A 22,615-nucleotide genomic window follows, 5' to 3' on the forward strand; every position below is an offset into this window, starting at 1 on the left:
GACAAAAATATCATATCATCTAATAGATTGTTTTGCTACATAGAAAAGCATGGGCCCTTTCTTATGGCAATAAGCGTAATGTAAGATACGCCACACAAAACTAATAGTTCCAATGTGTGAATCATAGCTCCACTAAAATAAGTGGTCAGAGCTCCACATATGTTAGGAAACTTCTAATCTTAAATTGTGGACAACTTGACATGGGCATAGAAGTAAATAAACTAGCAAGCTATGTGCTTGAGTACTTTATTTTCTTTGAATAGATTTCTTTTCTATTAGCATGGTTATATTCAAGAAATAGTCAATATATAAGTTACCGTAGATTTCTTCCCGTGTATCTACGTCTTGGTAGGCAGATTTACCCGGTGCCTGTGCTGGTAGGAGTTAACAGGTACTGGATGAAACAATCAAGGTGTGTGCAAGTTGATTACGACACCATGATTAAAAATAAAAAGTTATGTTACATTATGTACTACTCCCTTCATCCCACTATATGCAGCGATGCTTGACCCGGCACGGAGTTCAAGAAAGAAAAGAAGACGTTTGAAACTTTTAGTCTAAAACATAGATATTTGTGTCGCTGTAAATCATTTTATTAAGGGTAAAGTAGAAATTCTAAAGATAAATTATTCTAAATAAGGAAATGCTAAGTTGCTAGGACTCTTCACTTTGGTGCCATACCCGTGTCGACACGATGTGAGTGTGGGTATGAGATCCACGCCAGATTTGATCAATTGATTTTGGGTACTTTGACCAAATACGATGATTTTTGAAATCAAAAGAAAAGCTAGGGTGAAATTGAAAATAAAGGAATACTCTCTAAGTTTCCTTTTACTTTTATCACCTTCTCAGATTCTTCTCTTGATCAACATTTTCTCTTCCTCCGAATATCTTGTAAGTTTTTCACATAATATCTCATAATTTAGACATATTTTTATAACTCTATTTTTTATATTTGAATTACTTTTACCTAAATCATCTAAATCCTCATACATGTATGTGTAACTGGATCCACACCCCAAATCTTTGAAATCAAGATCATGAAGGATCCAACCTCTAGATTCCCACTCATATCGACACTCACACCCGAGTCCGAGGAACTTAGAGGAAAGGTAATATTTTTTGGACTGACTAAACAGGAAATAGCGCCATAAATTGAGACGAAGGAAGCATATTTTATGCAAAAAGCATCAAGACCGTAATGTTATTTTTCATTCAATCTCATTTCACTAGTAATAGAAAAGAAAAGGAATTTATGTGCAAGCGATATTTTTGTTGATGAGCGAAGTAAGAGCAAATTATAGTATAGAGTTTCCACATTATGGATATCAAAAAGAATGATTGCATCGGCACGCAACTTTATAAACTTCAAAGACAAAACAAGCTCTCTTCTTTGTGTTATTTCCATGCGGCCCATGTTAACATTTTTCTTTGTGCTTATCAATTAACTCGAAAACTATCACCATTCTGAAAAACCGAGCAAAGTTTAACATAAATCCCACTATTTGGATCCATCACACATGCAACTATTAAGCAAATAGACCTTCCACCTGCTACCACGGTCCACTCTATGAAGATTAGGCATATCATGAGAACCGGTAAGTTCATAGTGAGTAGAAATCCAATGGACATAGTTTATCTTTTATGTTAGGTTCAAGCTTAAGTATTGCAACATGGGACAAACAGCTTTTAGTCCTGATGCATACTCTGGAGGCCAAATACTTGGATTGTAACATAGAAAAGTTTTGGCATGCTCCGAGATATACATCAAACCCTAGAAAGGAGTTTTAGACTCCAAGGACTTTCGACACCACCACTAAAGTCAAGAGAAGAAATGGAGAAGTTCCACAGATCCCTCCTAGACCCTTAGTTATCTCACCTGGGTAAATTTATGTTTCACAACTAAGAAGAACTAGCATAATCGCCGAAATTTCAATTCATTCCATGAAGACGAAGCTTCGAAGTCTTATTCATTGAGTTCACAATAGCTTTTGTTCCTAAAGGGATTTGAAACTAATTAGTATACACAGTAACCAAGAATGGTATTCCTAAATAGCTAAAAACACTAAAGCAAGTCGTTTATGAGGTTATGTTGTCCTAGCCTAAGCATAATATTTCACCCTTATTTGTATTTCTTTGGTAATACAAGAACATGCCAATATGACCTAGACTTCTTGGCTCAAGCAATTCGTTCAAGGTCACACTTATTCCATGATGCTCTCCCAACCTTGCGACCAACACATGAGCCATCAAACTTGATCTTTAATCAACTTGACCATGCCACAATAGGGAAAGCAAGTGACTAAAGGAATCAATTTAAGAACAACAAAAGAAACAATTCTAAGCTCAAATTACCGACAACATGCCTTTTCAAAAACATTTCACCTATATTTGTGACTTTAGACAAGCTACATATATCTCCTAAAAATAATCAGCATATCAGATAGAGTTACTTAATTGGCATAGGACATAATCAGCATTGTAAATAGGACCAAGGATAGGATCACTTACAGGTGCCTTAAACCACTTGCTTGACTCCTGTAATTAAAAATAAAGTAGGATATATCAGTTTGATATATGAATAAAAAGATTATAATAAAACAGCTTAGCAGCCATGATTGAGAGCATAAAGTTCCACCAAACTATATCCATAAGCTAATATCATCTCACAACAGATCACATGCATCTGAATTAAGAATAAAATCTCAAAAAATCATTATACCATAAAGTCTAAAGCAGACAAAGGATGATGACAATAGAATCAAATCACACACCCGCCAGCAGCAAGTAAATCCAAGCCATTTCTTTCACCGACCAAAACCAGATAAAGGAAAAGAGCAAAAAATTTATGAATAAACATCCAATTTTTTCCCATCCTATAGGAAAAGAATAATTTGACACTAACTAGTTTCTACAAAATCATCAGTCAAACTTTTTTCTTTCACTGGAAGTAGGATAAGATGTAAGAATAATATTGCTTTCAGTTTCTTTTTAAAGAAGACAGACTTTTACCAACAAAAGAAGTATACGAGTCATCCTCTAATTTACAAGCATATCGACCTAGCATCTTAATTCTCCATAATTACTTGAATTTAGCATCTTTTTTATATCTTCGGCAGCAACGAGAATCCCGGAGATGTTGACAGTGCATTCTTGTCTGCAGGAAACGATTTGGAATTTGACTCCTTGAAGTGACGACAACAACTAATTCTGGTGGAATTCTTTTCCCTTCAACAGTTTTTCCGTGGCTGACAAGGAACTCTGCTAAAACTAGTACATCATAAATTATCTGATCTACATTGGGCTAGTTTTTTTCTTTAACATTCAACACTATGCTACAAACAAGGGTGAATTAAACACCAGTAGAACTTACCATGTTCTCAGATATAGAGATCATTTTTCAAGGTGAGACTTTGGAGATATCTGATTTTTATTAAATTGTTTAAGTGAATGGTCTAACTGGCAAGCAGTTTCTAGAAACATACAGAGAAACCTCGCATGATTATCCAAAAGTTTTATGACATAGGCTTATATTTATGGGAAGTACTCAAGGAAGCAAGTTTCTAAAGTTGGCAATGTCTTGAAATGCACAGTGCAAGGTGAGGGGTTTAGGTCTGGGTAAGTAAGGGAAATCTCAAGGTATAACGGAATAATAAAAAATAGGAGAAGAATACAGAAGAAAAAGCTAGAAGTGAGGCTAAGAATGAATATTGACTGGAAAGAGAAAGAGAAGACAACATGGGTTCAATTTTATCTTTTATGGAAACATATACCAAGATAGATCATGCTAGTGGTATAGCAGTTTTCTTGTTGCCATACTAGTCCTCTCGAATTTGGCTTCAAATGTGTTACTGCTTTGCGACTCTGAACTTGGACTTTCTACCCTAAACCTCTTTTTCTTGTCATTCTCTTTTTGCTCATATTTCACCAACTATCCGCTTACTTAAAGACAACTGTTAACAGATCAGTGCCTTAATTTGACAATACGGTGCTCCAAAAGAAGTTAACTGGGAACAAATTACTAAACTAAGAAAAGAGATTCAGTGCCTATGCCTTCACAATAGTTTGGAACAGAATGATGTACATGTCAAAGTTGCTTCAACCTAGAATTATATCCAGGAATAGCCGACTTAAAGCTGAAGGCTTCCACTTTATGGAATCTGTTTTCCAACCTCTGTTAGAGTCGATGAACATCGGAATGATGCCAATAGCTGATACTCCAATAGCCGCTCCACGGTCTCACATGCTGCCCTCGCCCAAGCTGATTTTGGTTGGGCCTGGTAGCCTCAACTTTAAATAGGCTAAAAATATCTTAGCTCAACCATATCAAAACAGGTAAGGCTGGGCAAACATCACAGGCCAAGATCATTTTAATGCTCTAGTACGGCACGCTAACATTTAACGGGCCAAGGTTGGGTCCAATGTAAAAACAGCTAGGAGTGGCCCTTCATTTTTTGAATTGGCTCGATAATAGACAAAACCATTAAGGAGACAGGTGGACCACCTGGCACTTATGGCGAAATTATTTTCTCCTGACCGTTATCCAACAGCAAAACAACCATTTTTTAAAATGATTGTTTTTAGCCATAGGCTAACAGCCCAAAACAAAGAACAGCTCGGTGTAGAAACATTCCATGTTCACGCATAGCTCAAGGAAGGGACGCACCCCAAAGGGGTTTGATGTAGGCAACCTACCTTGTCTCAAGCTTTTATGGCTAATTCCAAGACTCGAGCCCTTGACCTATAAGTCACAGAGAAACAACTTTACAGTTGCTCCAAAGCTATCCTTCAAGGGTAGGATAGTAAGATTAGATAGTTCCAAAAAAAGGAAAGGGATCGTTCTTCCTAAGACAGATAAAAAGGGAAGTGTATTACATACAATAGAACAGAAGGAGCATTCAAAAGTTTTAAAAGATTTAACTATAAATATGTGATCTTTATCCATGTCTTCACCTTTTCCCAGCTCCACTCTAACTCTAGGAAACTTAAAATAGAGTTTCATCGCTAGTTGGACTCTAGTTCATGCCCCACATCATTAACCAGTTGATGTGTTGGGCAACCCTAGAGCAATGCTATATCATCCTAATATCTTAATCTTTGATTTCAAGTCCTTAGCAACCTTATAATTGGTTCTTCTACTTTTTTAATATCGATAATCCCTCATATTATTTCAACTCTAGATAATCCACACCTAACACAACATCTTTTATCTAAAGTAAAATCCAATTAGCATAGCACATCACCAGACCTAATGCTCTGACTGTTTTTTTTCAATAAATTAAAATTTGTTTGAAGGATGTCACACCAAAATGGTGTCAAACCTATTTACAAACTTAGTGGCTAAAACCACCATTTTCTAACAAGTTGTTCCAACCATCTACATAAATTGGTATTTTTCTATTTATAGCAAACCAATATATGCAAAAAAAAGAGCTCATAGTAGGAAGAATACATAATTACCCCTTTAACTTGTCCCATTTTTCCAACTACACACCTATTAACCCCCTGAACTTGTTCAAAGTGAAATTCTTACTACCCCACATGATTAAGATCAGATTTTAGTGGGCAGTGATACTCACGCACTACATATGTATTGCCACGTCACTTTTTTCTAAAATGTGATTTTTGGCCTTCTTTTTCACTTTTTCTCCCACCATCTTCTACTCATCATATTTTTACCAGTTTTGAACCACCAAACAGCCATCAAGCTAAAACCACCCATTGAATCATCACAAAAAAAACCACCAAATTCAAACTACTACCAAGCCACCAACGTTTAACTCAGAAATCAATAAATCAAACAGAGCTTGTTCCTAAATAGTGAGGAAAAAACCGTGATAACACTAGTCTTATTTTCCCTTTGCTTTCTTATGTATATAATGAAAATTTTAAAACCCTATTAACACTACTATTGTCCTTGTTTACGGAAAAAAAACAAAGCGAAAAAAAAGCTCAAAAGTGATGTAGTGAATATTTTGACAAGAATACTAGACTCGGTAAAGAAAAATATATAGATTTGTCGTTGAAGTAAATTTCTAGAGAAAGAATAAAGGACGACCTATTGTTTTCTTTGGCTCAATTAAACAATTTTATTAGGGTTTTATTTCCTATTGCTCAAAAAAATAATTTTTAGCGAGATAAAAGAGTTGGGCTTGTTGTTAGTGAGATATAAATGATGGGTCTTTGAAAGAATGGAGAAAAAATTATAGATGGAGTGAAAGAAAAGTGGAGTAATGGAGCTTGGCCGGTCAAAAATGGATTTTCCAGCCAATGTTACTGATTTTTTGGTCAAGAGAACTTTTCTACTTACTTCTCACTCGTTCGATAGAGAGTATAATCACTTTCTATGCCATGTCGGAAAAAAAGGATGAAATAATTCCACTTCAAAATAATTTAGAGGGATTATAAAATTCTCGCAAAGTTTAAGTGTGTAATTGGTAAACTTAGACTAGTTGAGGGGGGTAATTATGTATTCTCCCTAATATTCCCTCACACGAGAACAACGTGCTATTGTGCTTCCCATATAAAACATCCAAAAGGCATAAAGAAGTAATCTCTCCAAGTTGTCCAATTTTCCACGTCTATCCTCAATGATCTACAATCATTAATTTGAGCTCATATAACTCAAATTAATTGCTATCAAAATCTCATGTTGCGCGGCACAAAGAATTACACCTTCTTAGTAGCTTTTATATCAACGCTCTCTTCCACACCTCCCCATCTCAGGGTGGCTTCCAATAAAATGAACTCACCATAAAAGACTTTGCCTTTTTCCCTCCAACCATACAATCATATCCTCCCCTTCACTACTAATGGACAAATCATATATCATGTGAAGGGACTCGGAACCGGACTGTCTCACGATTTCAATTTGGCAAGAAAAACTTCTCCTCAACATCAATCTCCTTCCTTTCGGAGTCATGCAACAACTTTCCATTACCGAACCAAACTCTCATTCTTTACCGCTATATAGCAAATTCATTGAGTTACAACTTATAATTTGTAGGTCAAATTGGAAGCTATCTCACAGAGGAAATTATCTCTAAGGGTCCGTTACAATTTGAATAGAAGAAAATGACCCCTATAAAAATCTTTATGTGTTCTATTTTCCGATTTCATGTTAAAAGGACCATATAACTAAAACAACATTAGTAATAGGCCATAAGACCCATCTTCCTGACCTACGATGAGACTTGGCTCTCCAAATTTAATGAAATGTTTTAGCTTGTAAAACATAGCTTTGCTTCAATTCAAGAGATTTTGCTAATTCTTCATATGTTATACTACAATCAAAAGAGTAGATGGTCTAGGAGCCTCTCACTAGTATGGAGAAGTACATAATTCCATGTAATACCATCATTATATCATCAACAAGGAATTAGTTCTTTCTCAAATCTAGCGTCATCGGCTTCACAAAAGATTAAGTTGGCTATGCGCAATTTTATCTAATAAAATATTAAACTTAGCAAGAAAATGATAGTGCTCGAGGCACGACTTACGGCAACGGGTCTCCGAGTGACTTCGAAGCTCTTGCCTTCCGTTCTTTCAACTTCCTTGGGGGACGTTCCCGTTGATAATTTAGGCAACTTGCCTAAATTATCAGCACATTTACCTAACATGTTACTTTTATCTCTATCCTCTTGTACTTTACGAGCGTCAATGTTTGCTTTCTTCGAAGGTCTGCTATCCAAGGCAGCACTATCTTTTCTGATCTTCATGTTCTTGTCCAGTCCACCAGAAAGCTTACTATCTACAGATTTCTTTCTTTCTTCAGAAGGAACAGCACTTGTTCCCAAAACCTTTTTTCCATTTCTGCAAACAGTGGACTTCTCTACACTGTTCACACCCTTGTCCTCTGATAAAGTCACAGAACCATTGACTTTTATTCGTTTTGAAGGCCTATCTTCCAAAACGCCAAGATCCTTCGGAGATTTTCCTGTTTCACCAGCTTCCACCAGATTGATTGGAGGCTTATTAACTTTTTTATCATCCTTTTCATTCTTGATTTTGCAGCGTGCATTTTCTTCACTAATAGTATTTTGAACAACTGTAGTGGCTGTGCTGTTAACAATCTGCACAGGCGCAGGATTTCCTTTCATTGTTGATTGCTGCTTAACGCCGGAATCATTTGCATCTCTATGTAAGCGGTCCTGTCTAACCGGCGAAGTTTGCACATTTACATCACTTTTTCCCACTATATGGCTCAATTTTCCAGCAGCTTTGGGAACTCGCGAAACATCATCTGAGTTTTGCTCACCAGGGGCAGAATTCGCTTTCTTAGTTGTTTCCTTATTAACACGTGAAACATTTGTTTCTCTCTGTAAAGCGTCCTGTCTAACCAGAGAACTTTGTGCATCCACATCAATTTTTCCATCTAAATGACTCGCTTTGGAAGTTCCAAGATCATTTAGTGCCTTTAGCCCAAAGGACTCTTTAGTAGTAGCTTGATATTCCACAGTATTTTTATCACCGTTCTGGTCAGAAGCATGTTTGAGGACGTGACTGGCCTTTTGACTCTCCTTCCTGTTAAAAACATACTTGACTGTACCAAAAATGTAAACAAGTTTGCATAAGAGATTAAACCTACCACAACAAAATATAATGGAACACAATAGTAACTTTATATTATTTCCGTTTAAAATCGAAACTTATATTATGGTGACACCATAGAGAGAGGACAACCCAGGGAGCTGAGGCACATACCATCCAGCCCACCAACTTTGTCATCCATCTTATCCAATATTGAACATTTTCCAACATCAAAAGCACGGTAGAAAACAAAGTCAGCCAGTTTAACTTCTTCCTCTGATGGTTGTGGATTTCTGTTATCCTCTGAAGTGCAGACAACATTGCATTTGCCGGCAATAGCTTCCTGGTCAAGTTAATCGACAAGAAGTTAAGCAGCCAACTCTCTTTCAGTTATGAGACAGCATTCACCAACGATAGGCATATGATAACATTACAACATTAAGCACGCGACATTAAAGATAGCTATATGCAAATTCTCAGAAATAGACAGATTCATACTGGAAGTAGAGTAACGATAACGAGACAACCAAACAGCATCAATATGATGTATAATTCACGTACCACCAGGGAAGAGAAAAACAGATCACAGCAGCAGCTGGCGTTCATGATAACAATTTTTAGACATAAATGAGAGCTTATATTTTAACAAAGGCAAATATTTTTATTTAAAAATTGGGAGAAAAGGGACCAACGCATATACTAGTTGTATTACAAAGTTACGTGAGCCTACGGAGTAACATGTATCTCCACAGACAACAACCAATCCTTGAAACTTGCTGGAAAGTCATGCGTACTCCTAAAGTGAAAACAAAAAATTGAACTACTAACATCTATATGAAAGTTCTACATCCCTTTAAATGCTCTTTCATTTCTAACCTTCCATTATTTTCACATGAGTGCCAAAGGAGTAATCTAAAAGCCTCTTTTTTCTTTTTGTCTTGAACACCACCCAAATAACATTCTCGCACTGTCCATGGCATTACCCACCCAAGTCTAAACATATTCAACACAATGCACTTATGCAACAGGGTAAATTCTTTTGTTTCCTCTTTTCCTACTTTAGAAGTTAGAATGGATACCCTGTTAGCACCCCCGTAATCTACTAACGGTTTACACATGACAACAACAACTACGGTTCAGTCCCAAACAAAATTGGGGTCCTTACTTCTTCTTCAAGCTCAACTCATATCTCTATCATGCCATCTTCCATTGTATCCTATCTTTAGCTAGTCTGCATTGATTCCAAGGATTTGCAGGTCTTTCAAGACAACTTCTTTCCATGTGATTTTACGTCTACCTCATCCCCATTTGAACACCTTCATTCACCATAGTTGCACACTTAGGACCGATGCATCTGTAGGGCGACTACACCATCTCAAGCGACCTTCTCTCATTTATCATCAATGAGTTCTACGTGAACCTTCTAGTGCGCATTTTTAATCTTATCTAATCTTGTATAATCGCACATTCATCTTAGCATTTGCATCTCTACAATACTCATCTTGTGGATATGTCAGACTTTAGCAGCCAAACATTCACTACCATATAGCATTGTTGATCTTATAGTTGTTAACTTACATTTCACTTTGGTAGGCATCCTTCTATCACATAACACTCCGGTAGCACTTCTCCATTTCAACCGTCTAGTTTTGATCCTATAGGTAATATCTTCATATATCATTTCATTCTCTTGAATAATTAACCTAGATATCTATATTGTTTGCCATTTTGGCACCACAATCCCATCAAGTCTCACCTCTACTTTGTTCTTCTCATACTGACTAAACTTCCAGTGCATGTATTCAATCTTACTCCTACTTATCCTAAAGCCCTTACTCTCCAAAGTGCTCCTCCATAGCTCAAGCTTTTAGTTGACACCCTCGCTAGTTTCGTCGATTAGCACAATGTCATCAGCGAATAACATATACCATGGGACCTCATCTTGTATTGTGTTGGTTAGCTCATCCATAACTAGGGTAAAGAAGTAAGGGCACAATGCCAAACCTTGGTGTAAACCCACTATTACAGGAAACTCATATGTATCTCCTATTACCATTTTCACGTTAATGACGACTCCTTAATATATGTCCTTTATGGCATTTATAAATTTAATATGAATTCCTTTCTTCTCCGCCACCTACCAAAGGACCTTCTGTGGCACTGCTTTCTCTGGGTCAATGAACACCATGTGTTGATCTTTATTTCTTTCGCTATAAATTTTCATCAATCTTCTTAGCAAAAATATGCCTTCTGTTGTATATCTACTGGGCATAAATCCAAATTGGTTCTCTATCACTCTTGTCGTGTTCCTAAGTCTACACTTTATTACTCTTCCCCGAAGTTCCATTGTATGACTTGTGAGTTTAATACCACGATAGTTTGCACAACTTTGAATATCCCTTTCATTTTTACAAATTGGGATCAGAGTACCCTTCTCCACTCTTTGGGCATCCTACAACATTTTGGTATAGGATTAAATAGCTTGTTGAACTATTCCACTCCAACCTCCCCAAACACTTCCAAACCACGGTAAGGATACAATCTGGAGCACAAGTTTTTCTAATCATCATATTTTTCATCGCATGCTTTACCTCGGTCGGCCTAATTCTACTAGTTTCACTAAAATTTCTATCACACAGATACCTCGGGAGGTCTTAAATACTATTTCTTTTGGTTCGAGTTCAACAATTGATCAAAATATCCCCTACAAACTCCCCTGATAGTTTTTGAATTTTGTTAGCTCCCTAGTACTAGTATAAACATTTGTAAGGAGCTAACAATTGCTACACTCTTTTGTAATTTATGCATCTTCTTGATGCCAGTAATGAAACCAATTACTTCATCAAAAAAAAATATCCTCTCCATCACTCCTTGATCCCCTTATCTCCTGTCAACACTTGATCAATGGTTTACACATGAAATTTTTTAATTAGAAAGTACATGACTTCAGCTTATAAATTAGTGATGTTTCATATTTCTTTACCGATGTTGATAGCAATAGGGAGGTTATTACTACACTTTCTCACTCCAATAGTATTAGGAAGTTATTTCCTTGTTTTCTGGTGGGTGGTTAATCCAAGTTATTTGAATTCAAATAAAAGGTATGCAGAAAATTATTCCATCTTTTGAGTACTTTTACTTAAGAGATTACAGGTTCTTTCTTAATGAACCAGCACCATAGGTCTCTAAAGAAAACTTCTTCCTAAATTTCTAATTTACTCCATACTAACGATGTTTTTGTCCTGCAAGTCCGCCAAATTGATGTACGAGAGAATACCTTATAAGTATTATGCTACATAGGACTTGAACTTGAACACCCCGTCTATGATTTCCCCTCCGCACTTACATGTGCCTCATTCCGTCAATGTAACAAATTTCTTATACATAGTATCCAACAACCTACTGAGATGTTCATGTTCCATTTCCCGTTCTTACAAATTAATCTCAAAATGTAGATCACATAAAGTTTTTTTGATGAAGTAAATTAGATTCATCAAAAGGCATCAAGAAGAGGCAAGGAGTACCAAAGAGATAGGATAATTAGGTCAAGTACAAAAGTCTATGCTACTATCAAGAAGCTAATAAAATCCACAAAAATATCAGCACTTCTAATAGGAGTGAGATAGTTCCAACTAAACAAATTAACTAAACACGCAGCCTTGAAGGAGTAGAGTGGAGTTGAAATACCATCAAAACACCTTCGGTTCTCTTCTTTCCTAATACACCCAAAAATTACTGTTGGCACCATTTTCCAGATTTTTTTATGGATTTGTCAACTCTCCAAAAATAACAACCCTCAAAAACTTGCTTAATTAATTGTGGCATAACCAATCTCAGACCAAAATAGTGTAAAGAATTTCCAGATTTCTTTTGCAACTGAGCAGTGGAGGAATAAGTGGTTGACACTTAATGACTTTTGTTGGTTTGTTGGCACATGTAGCATCTGTTAACTAGTGTAATGTTCCTCTTAATTAAGTTGTCTTAAGTGAGACAGGCCCTATTTAGAGACAATCATGTGAAGCAAGTCACCTTGGTAGGCACTTTAGTTCTACAGATGTGTTTAGATACAAAGTTACATCTCTATACTTTACAAATCTAGGAAATAACTACCATCTATTGTCTTAAGATGTTCTAGATGGATGCCAAGGATTCATTTCCACACCCAATAGTTCCGTCTCCTAACTATAAGTCCAAACATTTAAAAGATCTTTCCATCCTTGTGTTCCTCACAAATAAGAAAGCATAAACATTAATTAGTTTATTGTCTTTAATATATAGCCATCAATTCTAAGCAACAAGCTTTCACCCATATTCCTTTGCAAGGTCCCACAACAGCGGAAAACATGTCAAAGCGGATATCATTAGCTTCCCTATGACAAATAAACAAGGACCACTAATGCCCTCGGCTATAATAACTAAGCCACTAGCCTAGTAAGGCCCATCAAGGCTTACTTTATCGATTTGAAGAGATCACCAAATGACTCGATCAAAATAAAGTGCGTATGACCCAATCACTCAATGGAGCATAACTCGTTAACTTTCTAAAAGCCAAAACCTATACCAGAATTGATGCAATTATGACCCGTTTAGACACAAGAATTTTTTCACTTTTTCGAGAAAATTTCACTTTTTTCGAAATTAGTGTTTGGCCATAAAATTTCCACTTTTCACTTGAAGATGAATCTTGGAATTATTCGAAAATTTGAAAAACTCCAAAAAGCTATTTTTCAAAATTTTCACTCAGATCACTCACAAAACTTAAAAAACAACCCAAAATTATATCCATGCCAAACACAACTCTAATTTTCAAATACCATTTTCACTTGAAAACAATGTTGTCAAAGGCTCATTTAAGGCGCACTTAAGCCCTAAAGCTCAAAAAAGCTCAGGGAGGGCGCTTCGCCTCACTTAAGTTGCGCTTCAGTATAGGCAGGGCACCAAGACATGCACCTTGTTGCCCATGAGTTCTATCTTAAATGGAGCAATGCTAGACTACAAATATAATCGGCAAATAAGTGTATTAGTTGTTAAGGAAAACAATATAAATGAATTTGTTACTTTTCTCTTGAATTACATATATATTTTTATTTTTTTCTTGCATTGCGCCTCTTTTAACTAAAGCCCCCACTTAAATTGCGCTTGGCGCTTAAAGCCCCAATTAACCTAGAGTGCTTTGTAGAGCTTTTTGCTTTTGACAACACTGCTTGAAAAAAAATTTCACGTTTTTTTGAAATTTTACTAATGGCCAAACGCCCACTATGATTAGCTCAAAGTAGAGTCCAACAACTTTCCTTCTTCCATGGCTTATCAACAAATATTTAAAACATTTTCTTTCTTATCTAGAAATGAATAGAACTATCGGAAGATAGACTAATTCTAAGATTCAAAGTTTGTTTATGAAAATATGTATATGTATTTGGAAAAATAGAAAATCTAGAACATGATTCTTTACTAAAAGACACCCAATACTCTATACTAATAGGAACCTCGTGGATGCTACATAACCAAAACTAAAAGATTGGCTCTCAAAATTGTACACATTCATTTTCTGCGTTTCAAGAGCTCTTGTTCCTCGTCCTTCATAGTAGTGTTGTGAAAGGTTTGCTTAAAACGCATTTACTGCTAGGTGCATAAGAGCTAACGTTTTGCCTTGCCTAATCGGCCACCAAAGCGCTAAGGCGTACCCCTCCTAGCAAATAGGCATGGTCTAGAAGAGGCACCAATAAATAATAAAAAGTTCACTTAATTGTAATTAATTCATTTGTCCATGCAATTGTTACTTACGCTTATAATCATTATTCTAAAATTTTATATTTGTTTTTCTTTTTCTTCTTCATTTGTGCCTTTCTTTATGAAAGCTCGCACTTTATTTGCTCTATGCACTTGCAGCCCCAACCGACTTATCATTTTTTGGTTGCATTTTGCCTTTGATAACGATACTTCATAGTACACTATTTCAAGCATTGACTGAGTAATCCAAACTAATTTATGAATTAAAAATTGTCTAGCATAGTTAAATAGAGAGACATGCCAAGTAAGTGATTCACATCTCCTCAAGACCATTTGTACATGAAGTACAACTCCATTAAACAACAGGATCCCTGATATATTGATTGACATGTTGATAGGCTATAAGTAGGCCATTTGTTATTCCTATAAGAGTTGTCCTGTATTTTTTTATTCCTTAGTTTTCTCGCTATTAGGATCTCCCCTTTGTTGCCGTAAAGAGGAATACATTTTTTAATGCTATAAGTAATCCAATATGATCGATTTGGAAAACACGCCTCTTCTTTTTTCTATAACCTGCAATAATAGTTATTCACTGAAAAAGCTTTCATATCCCCTAATATTCCACTTCCAAATGTCATATTTGAATGAATTATATTCGGTCTATGAAGTATTTCTATCATGTTTTGCAATTCAACTTAATAAGGTAAAGATTTTTTATTAATGATGAGGAACCCCCTATATACAAGGTGTATACCAAAAGGTAGAGAACCTATACCGAATATGGTTCCCTACAAAAGATACCCAAACTTCTATACACTGGTGACCTGTTGAGTACACCAAGAAGAAACTAGAAATAAGAGGCTGTTTTCCAATTTTACATATCATTTTTATCCCTTTTCAAGTGCTCTTTTATTTCTCTTTCCATATGACCTATATAAAGGCTATTAGAGCAACATCTTATGTCCTCGATCTTCTCTTACTCCTTTTAAAATCCCAATTATGCAAAGTATATGTTTGATATCACCCACTGTATTCCAAATACATTTAGGACCACGGACCCCAATAATGCAGCCACATAGTAATGTGGCGAGAACGTCTAAGTCTTCGCTCGAACATCCGGACATGAAGTACCAACTAATATAAGCGATCCTCCTCTTCATTACGTTTTCCACTGTCTGTATCGCACCTCCTACTGTCAACCGTGCAAAGAACCAGACCTTCCTACGCATCCTAGAGAATTAAATAGGTAAGATATTCCAGGTCGACTCCTCTCACACTAACAATCTTTGGTACCATAACTTGTGAACAAGTTGTCCGCACTCTCCCCATCTCTACAAATACGATATAGCATGCAGTCCATTCTAACTTTTATCATGGAGTAGTACCTCAGTAGAGTCCTGTATGTTATTACTCATACTTATAAGTAGGAGGATAGAAAGGCATTTAGAAAGTTTTCCCTTTTTTCATTCTTATCTCATGCGATGGACTCTGAAATAAGAACTAATCTTAGAATGTTTTCATCATAAATAGTGAAGAGAAGATCTTCTCCCGAGGGACCTGATGACGCACCACCCGTGCAAGCGACGCTGAGGGCACATGGTAGGCCTAGAGCTCAAAGCGGTGTGCAACCTGCTACTCAATCAGGTCTAAAACTGCTAAGGTTACTAAAGGCAACCTACACCAGTTACCCATACTGCTATTCAGGTTCCTATGATTACTCCTCCACCTGTGGTGGAGTCGGGCCGAACAGTCTTCTATTGATGATGATGATAAGGCCACAACGAAGAAGATGGGAGCTTTCTTGAAGCTAAAACCCTCCTAATTTTTACATGTTCCTCTGCTTTGCCATTATCAGTTAGTAAGTAGCAAGTTCAAGTTCAGATTTCCTTTTTTTGTTCATCTTCCACCACATTAACCACTATGTAAGTTAGAAAAAAGCATCGAATTTAAATCTCATCATATTATCCAACTTCAGCAAATTATAGCATCTGCTTTAAGTTGATTTGTTGTCTTATTTTCTTTGTGCCAAGCGCATCTTCCCTTGAAGATTCACCGTAACTAAGTAGAAACAAGCAGAAGGTTCTCCACAAGAACTAAGTGAGTTTTACTAACAACATTGACAAGGTGCACAATTGATAGATATATATATCGGATCAAACAAGCATATAAATTGAATTCCTCTAACTACAAGTAGTTGGTTGAGATATAATTTATGCTACAAATAAAACAAAATGGTCTAAGTAATTCTACATAGTTAATTCCTATTTTAATCTAAGGTAAAAGCAGAGAAAAAGAAAATGCAATTAGAGAAAGCAGTTTTATGATGCTCACCAATGGATTAACATTAGCCAAACCAGTGCCTTCACCAGAGGCAAGAAATATTTCATTCTCAGCTGCCACTTCTACACCTTTCAGGTGATACAAGATCTCTGAAGGCCGGAAAAACCAGTGTACCTTTATCTTCCTGGACTTATCTGGGTTTTCCCATATCTTTATGATTTTACCAATGTAAGGAAGTTGACCTTCCTTGTGCATGTATACACAATCATATAGAGCATACTCCACATCATCATAGGTAAAAGATTCATAAAACTGAACCTCCTTCCTCTTACCACCAATACCTCTCTTTCTACCCCAGACAAATTTAACTTCCTCTTCATTTTCTAGATCCGCCGAAGGCTCTACTTTAACTGTTTCTACCGACGCCATAATTGTCTCCTATCAAGGCCTCTATGTTTAGCCCTTGACGATTCTATAATGACTGTTTCCACCAAGATGCTGATTTTTTCCTCACCGATTAGCCTGAAATGCAAAGTAAGCAGTATTAAATAACTTTTTATTAGTTATACAGAAATAAGTAATAACAAAAACTGACACAAGAACAACTCTACTTACCAAAGGCGGCTCTAGGGTTCAGGCAAGCAAAGCTCTTGCCTTGGCCCCCAAATACTAAGCCCCCAAAAATATAAAGTACTAGTATATCATTATATAATATGTGTAATTTATATAATTATTGATAAAATATTTTAAATTCTAATTTTTATTTAAATTTAGTAGATGTAGAATTGAATGAGTTAATAGCATAAAACTTTTCTCTCACTAAATTAAATAATATATTTATTTTCTCATCAATATATTTTTCTTTCTTTTTTTTTCACATTTTTTACAATTTTACTTTCTAATTTAAAATCAAATTCTCTAAATTAGCTATTCCTTTTTGTCACATTTGATAGATCCTCATATCAGTAATCAAGTTCTTTTGTGTCTCATTTTTTTTTAACTAAGAAATCCCAGAGACAATTATCGTAAGGTTCAAAATACGATCGATAATAGGCTCAATCATTTTACCATTTTCATTTAATGCTATTTTTTTTATAAGGAGTTCAATACCATATGACTTATGCCTAACCCACATATTATACGTTGTTCTCTCACCACTTTTTTTGTCTCAATATTATATGGATATTATGAAAGAAATTTCAGGGTCTTTTAATATATTTTAGTTTTAAGCCACCAGTTCTGTTGAGCCTCCCCCATCAATATCAACAATTATTTATAAACCACTGCCCATGAACGTGTTATTCAACAGTTTCATTCACATTTGATAACTAAATAACACATTTACTGATTGTTGTCTTATCTTAATTGAGACTCTATAAATTTGATTGAGAATAGCAGGGGGATGGACATGTGCCTTGATTAGGAGACTAGTAAAGCTTTAAGTTAGATCCCCAAAATTTTTTAATAATGCATTTTATGATTTTATTTCAAGTTAGACAATATTAAAGTTTGCAAGAAAAAAAAATTACAAATAAACCTTGGACAAAAGAAAGAAAGAAAGACTATCTACTCTTTAACACTAAAAATATTTTAGAAAAAACCTAAAAAGATATTGTGCAGACAGAAATTCTTGGCGAAAAAAAAACGGGCATACCAATGTTTGAGGTTTTGGCCAGAAAAAAACCCTAAAAAGGCGTCTTCTTCAATTTCATGCAAGCCCTTTCAAGATGTCTTCTATTTTTCGTATGATTTACTGTCGTGTTTTGCGATATCAATTAACGCCACCATTTCAAACACTAGCACTAGGATAGAGCAGACGATGAAGGGAAGGTTGGGAGGGAAAAGAAAGGCTGTGAACTGTGAAGAAAGGCAACAATTTTTTACTACTCTCGCTTTAACGTAAATCTATTTTCTTTTTAGTCCGTGCCAAAATTAATTATTATTTTTTATATTTAAAAATAATTTACCTTTATTTAATAATTTATTGAATAACACATAATTAATCCCCGGGATTATCTAACTTTACCAGTTGTATCCTCCTACTTTGTGACCCCCTATATTTGTTAGAAGTGTAATGAATACAAACTTTACAAGTCATCCCCAATTTCAAAAGAAGTGCAAATCACGTGTCAATCTTTGCGTGCCACGTGTCAAATTATTTTATTTTTAATTTTTTTCAGTTGACCTTTTTATTTGTCTTTTTAATCTTATTTTATTCTTTTTCTTTTGCATTTTCTTTCTCTATCTCTCTTTATTCACCATTTTTGATCATCTTGTACCCATAAACTCCTCTTCCCCCCCCCCCCTCCCCCCTCTCTGCTCCTTGTTGCCGACCACCTTGCATAACCCACCGAAAAACTCTTATACTAGATCAAAAGGTTGCCGAAAATAATAGACATGATAAAATTGTGAGGCCTTTTGAATAGCGTAAAACTAATCTTCTAAATTTATGGGAAACAAGACAATAAACAATGAAGATAACTTGGCAGAAAGATGATGTCGCTGGAATCACCATTTTTTCGGTGAGAAACATTGTAAAGGAAAAAAGGGGAAAAAGAAAAAGAAAGGAAAAAAAAGAAAAAACAAAATAAAAATATAGAAGAAAAATAAAAAGGAGAAAACGTAATTGTAAAAACAAAATTTGCTCTACGGGAATCATTAGCTTATCCAGCGAAATACTACAAGTAATAAGACAAATATAAAAATAAAAAAGAAAAGAAAAAAGGAAAAAGTTAAGGCATCAATAAAGAAAGAACATAAAAATAGGTAGAACAAAGAAAAGAAAATGGAAGAAGCTGGTTAGGGGTGTGAAAATGGTGGATGGAGTAGTAAGGGAGAAGTAAGCAAGAAAGAGAATAAAAGAAAAGAAGAAACAGATAAAAAATAAAATTTTAGGGCTTTCACGCGCAATTATCAAGTGCAAGTGCCACATCAGCTCAAAAGATGGTACTTATTACACTTCAAACAAATGCAAGGGGGTCATAGAACCCCCGCAAAGTATTAAGGATGCAACTGGTAAAGTGAGATAATTAGAGAGGGGTAATTATGTATATTCTATAATTTATAGCCATAGAATACATATGCCTTATTTTACGCTACAAATTCTAAAGTCTTCTCTAGTTTCTTAAACTACGTGCCAGTCAAATGGGTTCACATAAATTGAAACAGAGATAGTAACTTTTTTGAAAAAAAATCCAAAAAAAGGGAATAAGGGAAAAGAAATTTGAAAAATCAAAGTGACAAAAACTGTGTGGAGCTGTGACTCAACATTTATTTTTGTTTAGTAGTGCTAGGTCTCATATTTATTAAAAACAATTATTTTAAAAAACTCTTTTTAATCATTCACCTCCTAATTGTTTTTTTCCTCCCTTTTGATTTCCTATTGCTCTCCCTTGTTTAGCTATTGTGACAACCAGGTCAGTCGTCTCATGAGTTACCGCTCCGTTTCTCTCATTTATGCTTCTTTATGCTTTGTTATCCGTGTTTTGTGGTATCGGGTTGGTCGGATCGAATCCGGAATGATTTTGGTAAGGTATGAGACACTTAGTCTCTTTTAAGGAAGTTTAAGTTGGAAAAGTCAACTGGATGTTGACTTATATGTTAGAGGGCTCGGCTGTGAGTTCTGATGGTTCGGTTAGCTTCGGGAGGTGATTTATGACTTAGGAGTGTGATCGGAATGAGTTTTGGAGATTTGGAGTAGTTTTAGGCTTGAATTGGCGAAGTTGATATTTTTGCGATTTTCGATTGATAGGTGAGATTTTGATCTAGGGGTCGGAATGGAATTCCGAGAGTTGCAGTAGCTTCGTTATGTCATTTGGGATGTGTGTGCAAAATTTCAGGTCATTCGGACGTGGTTTGGTTGGGTTTTTGATCAAAAGCGGAATTTGGAAGATTTTAGAAACTTATGCTTGAATCCGATGTGTTTTGGTTGATTTGATGTTGTTTGAAATGTTTTGAGGATTGGAACAAGTTTAAATAAGGTTTTAGGATATGTTGGTGCCTTTGGTTGAGGTCCTGGGGGCCTCGGTTGAGTTTCGAGTGGTCAATCGGATCATTTTAAAGTTAAGGAAGTTGCAGATTTTGAGTTCCAGCAGTTGCAGACATTTTGGTCTTCGCGTTCGCGAAGAGTTAGCTGAGGGAGGTGGAAATTTAGCCTTCGCGTTCGCTGGCAGGTGATGCGTTCGCGAAGGGCTGCGAGATTGCGCATCGCGTTCGCGGGCGTGTAGTCGTGTTCGCATAGAAGGAATTTAGAGGCGGAGCTTTAGTGAAATTAACCCATCGCGTTCGCGATGGATGGAACGCGTTCACGAAGCTTCATCTGGGTAGAGCATCGCGTTCGCGAGGGTCAGGTCGCGTTCGCGTAAGAGGATTCTGGTCAAAGTTATTTTTGTGCTTCGCGAACGCGAGGGTTCGGCCGTATTCGCGAAGAAGGAAATTAAGGCCTGGGTAGAATGTTTTAAGGGTCGTTTTGTCCGCGAAGGTGGGGTTTATTTCTTCCATTGTTGGTTGTTTTTGGATCTTTTTGATGGAGATTGAAGAGGGATTCAAGGGCAATCACTTTGAGGTAAGATTCTTGGACTTAAAACTCGACTATTATGTGAATTTCACCTAGTAAATCATGAAAATTAAGCCAAAAGGTGAAGAACTAGGGCTTGGAAATTTAGACTTTTGATTGGGGATTTGAAGGACCATTTGGGGTCGGATTTGAGAACTTTTGATATGTATGAACTCGTGGGAAGATAAGGAGTCTATTGGTGTAAAAATTTCTGAATTTTGAGACGTGGGTCCGGGGGTCGGTTTTTGGTAATTTCGGGATTTGTGCCCTTTATTGATTGTTTTCGCTTGGGCTTTGTTCCCTTAGCATATTTTGACATCCTCGTTTTGATTTTGGATAGATTCGACGCGCGTGGAGGCCGATTCGAGGGGCAAAGGCATCGCGAGCTAGAGATTTAGCCGGTTCGAGGTGAGTAATGATTGTAAATGATGTTCTGAGGGTTAGAAATCCTGGATTGCACATCGTAGTGCTATATTGAGGTGAGGCACACGCTTGATGACGAGCGTGGGGTCGTGCACTATTGGGGATTGTGACTTGGTCCGTCCCGATTCATGAGTTTACCGCGTATTTGACTGAAAACTACTTGATATCATCATTATTTGGGCTGAATGCCATATTTGGGCTTCGTGCCAACTATTTGAACCCTTCGGGGATTTTTATTGATATTTCCTCACTGTTTTGACTTTATTTTTTAACTCAGTCATGTTATTTTCCACTATTTTTCATACTCAGCCATGTTTACTCAGTTTTTAGACTTAAATGATATTCTAAATGATGTTTGGGCTAAAAAACACTATTTTACTATTGACCGAGGGGCTTGTGAGGATTTTTGACTGAGTAAGGCCGAGGGCATATGTTGTGAGGAAACACTGATACTGATTTGAGGCCGAGGGCCTGATATATGTACGCCACGAGGTGGCTTGATTGATATGAGGCCGAGGGCCTAGTTTTGATGCCACGAGATGGCTTGTTATTGCGCTAGGGCCGTAAGGGTCCCCTCCAGGAGTCTGCACACCCCAGTGAGCGCGGGTACCCATTGTGATGAGAGATTGAGCTCGAGGGGCTGGTATTGTTCTGAGATGTTGCCCGAGGGGCGAACTTCTATTTGTTTACTTTACCTTAACTGTCTGTCAATTACCTATTTATTGTTGAAAAAGGATTTTACTTGACTTTTCACGGGTTACTGCTTTTAAATGGTTTTACTGCTTCATTATAGAATGCCTTGTGCTTTACGTGTTTTCTTACTTTTAGTCGTTATTTACATTTGTTACTCACTGAGTTGGAGTACTCACTTTACTCCCTGCACCCTGTGTGCAGATTCAGGCGTAGTTGGTCCCGCTCCCGAGTGCTGATTCATTCCAGCTTCAGGCGGTTCTCGAGGAGTCTTTGGGTAGTTGTTGGCGTTCGCAGCCCGGAGCTCCTCCCTATCTCTTTCCTCGATGTCCTTAGTTCAGTATTACACTCTGTAGTTATATTTGAGTATTCAGTGTTGATAGGTGCTCGTGACTTGTGACACCCCGG

The 22,615-nt window shown here is 36.5% G+C and overlaps 1 protein-coding gene across 2 annotated transcripts in view; it reads right to left on the reverse strand.

The window, feature by feature from the left end:
* Positions 1-17,242, reverse strand: part of LOC109206906 (protein ANTI-SILENCING 1) — a 29,870-nt gene extending 12,628 nt beyond the window's left edge. For both annotated transcript variants that reach the window (XM_019369776.1, XM_019369775.1), the window contains exons 1-5: positions 17,155-17,242; positions 16,591-17,061; positions 8,704-8,872; positions 7,500-8,542; positions 2,512-2,538 (exon numbers count right to left, since the gene is read on the reverse strand). In XM_019369776.1, coding sequence (XP_019225321.1) covers positions 2,512-2,538; positions 7,500-8,542; positions 8,704-8,872; positions 16,591-16,968 — 1,617 coding nt within the window. In that variant the 5' untranslated portion in view covers positions 16,969-17,061; positions 17,155-17,242. The remainder of the gene's footprint in view (positions 1-2,511; positions 2,539-7,499; positions 8,543-8,703; positions 8,873-16,590; positions 17,062-17,154) is intronic.
* Between the last annotated feature and the right edge of the window lie 5,373 nt (positions 17,243-22,615).

The sequence above is a fragment of the Nicotiana attenuata genome, unplaced genomic scaffold (genome assembly GCF_001879085.1).
Source record: "Nicotiana attenuata strain UT unplaced genomic scaffold, NIATTr2, whole genome shotgun sequence".
NCBI lineage: Eukaryota > Viridiplantae > Streptophyta > Magnoliopsida > Solanales > Solanaceae > Nicotiana > Nicotiana attenuata.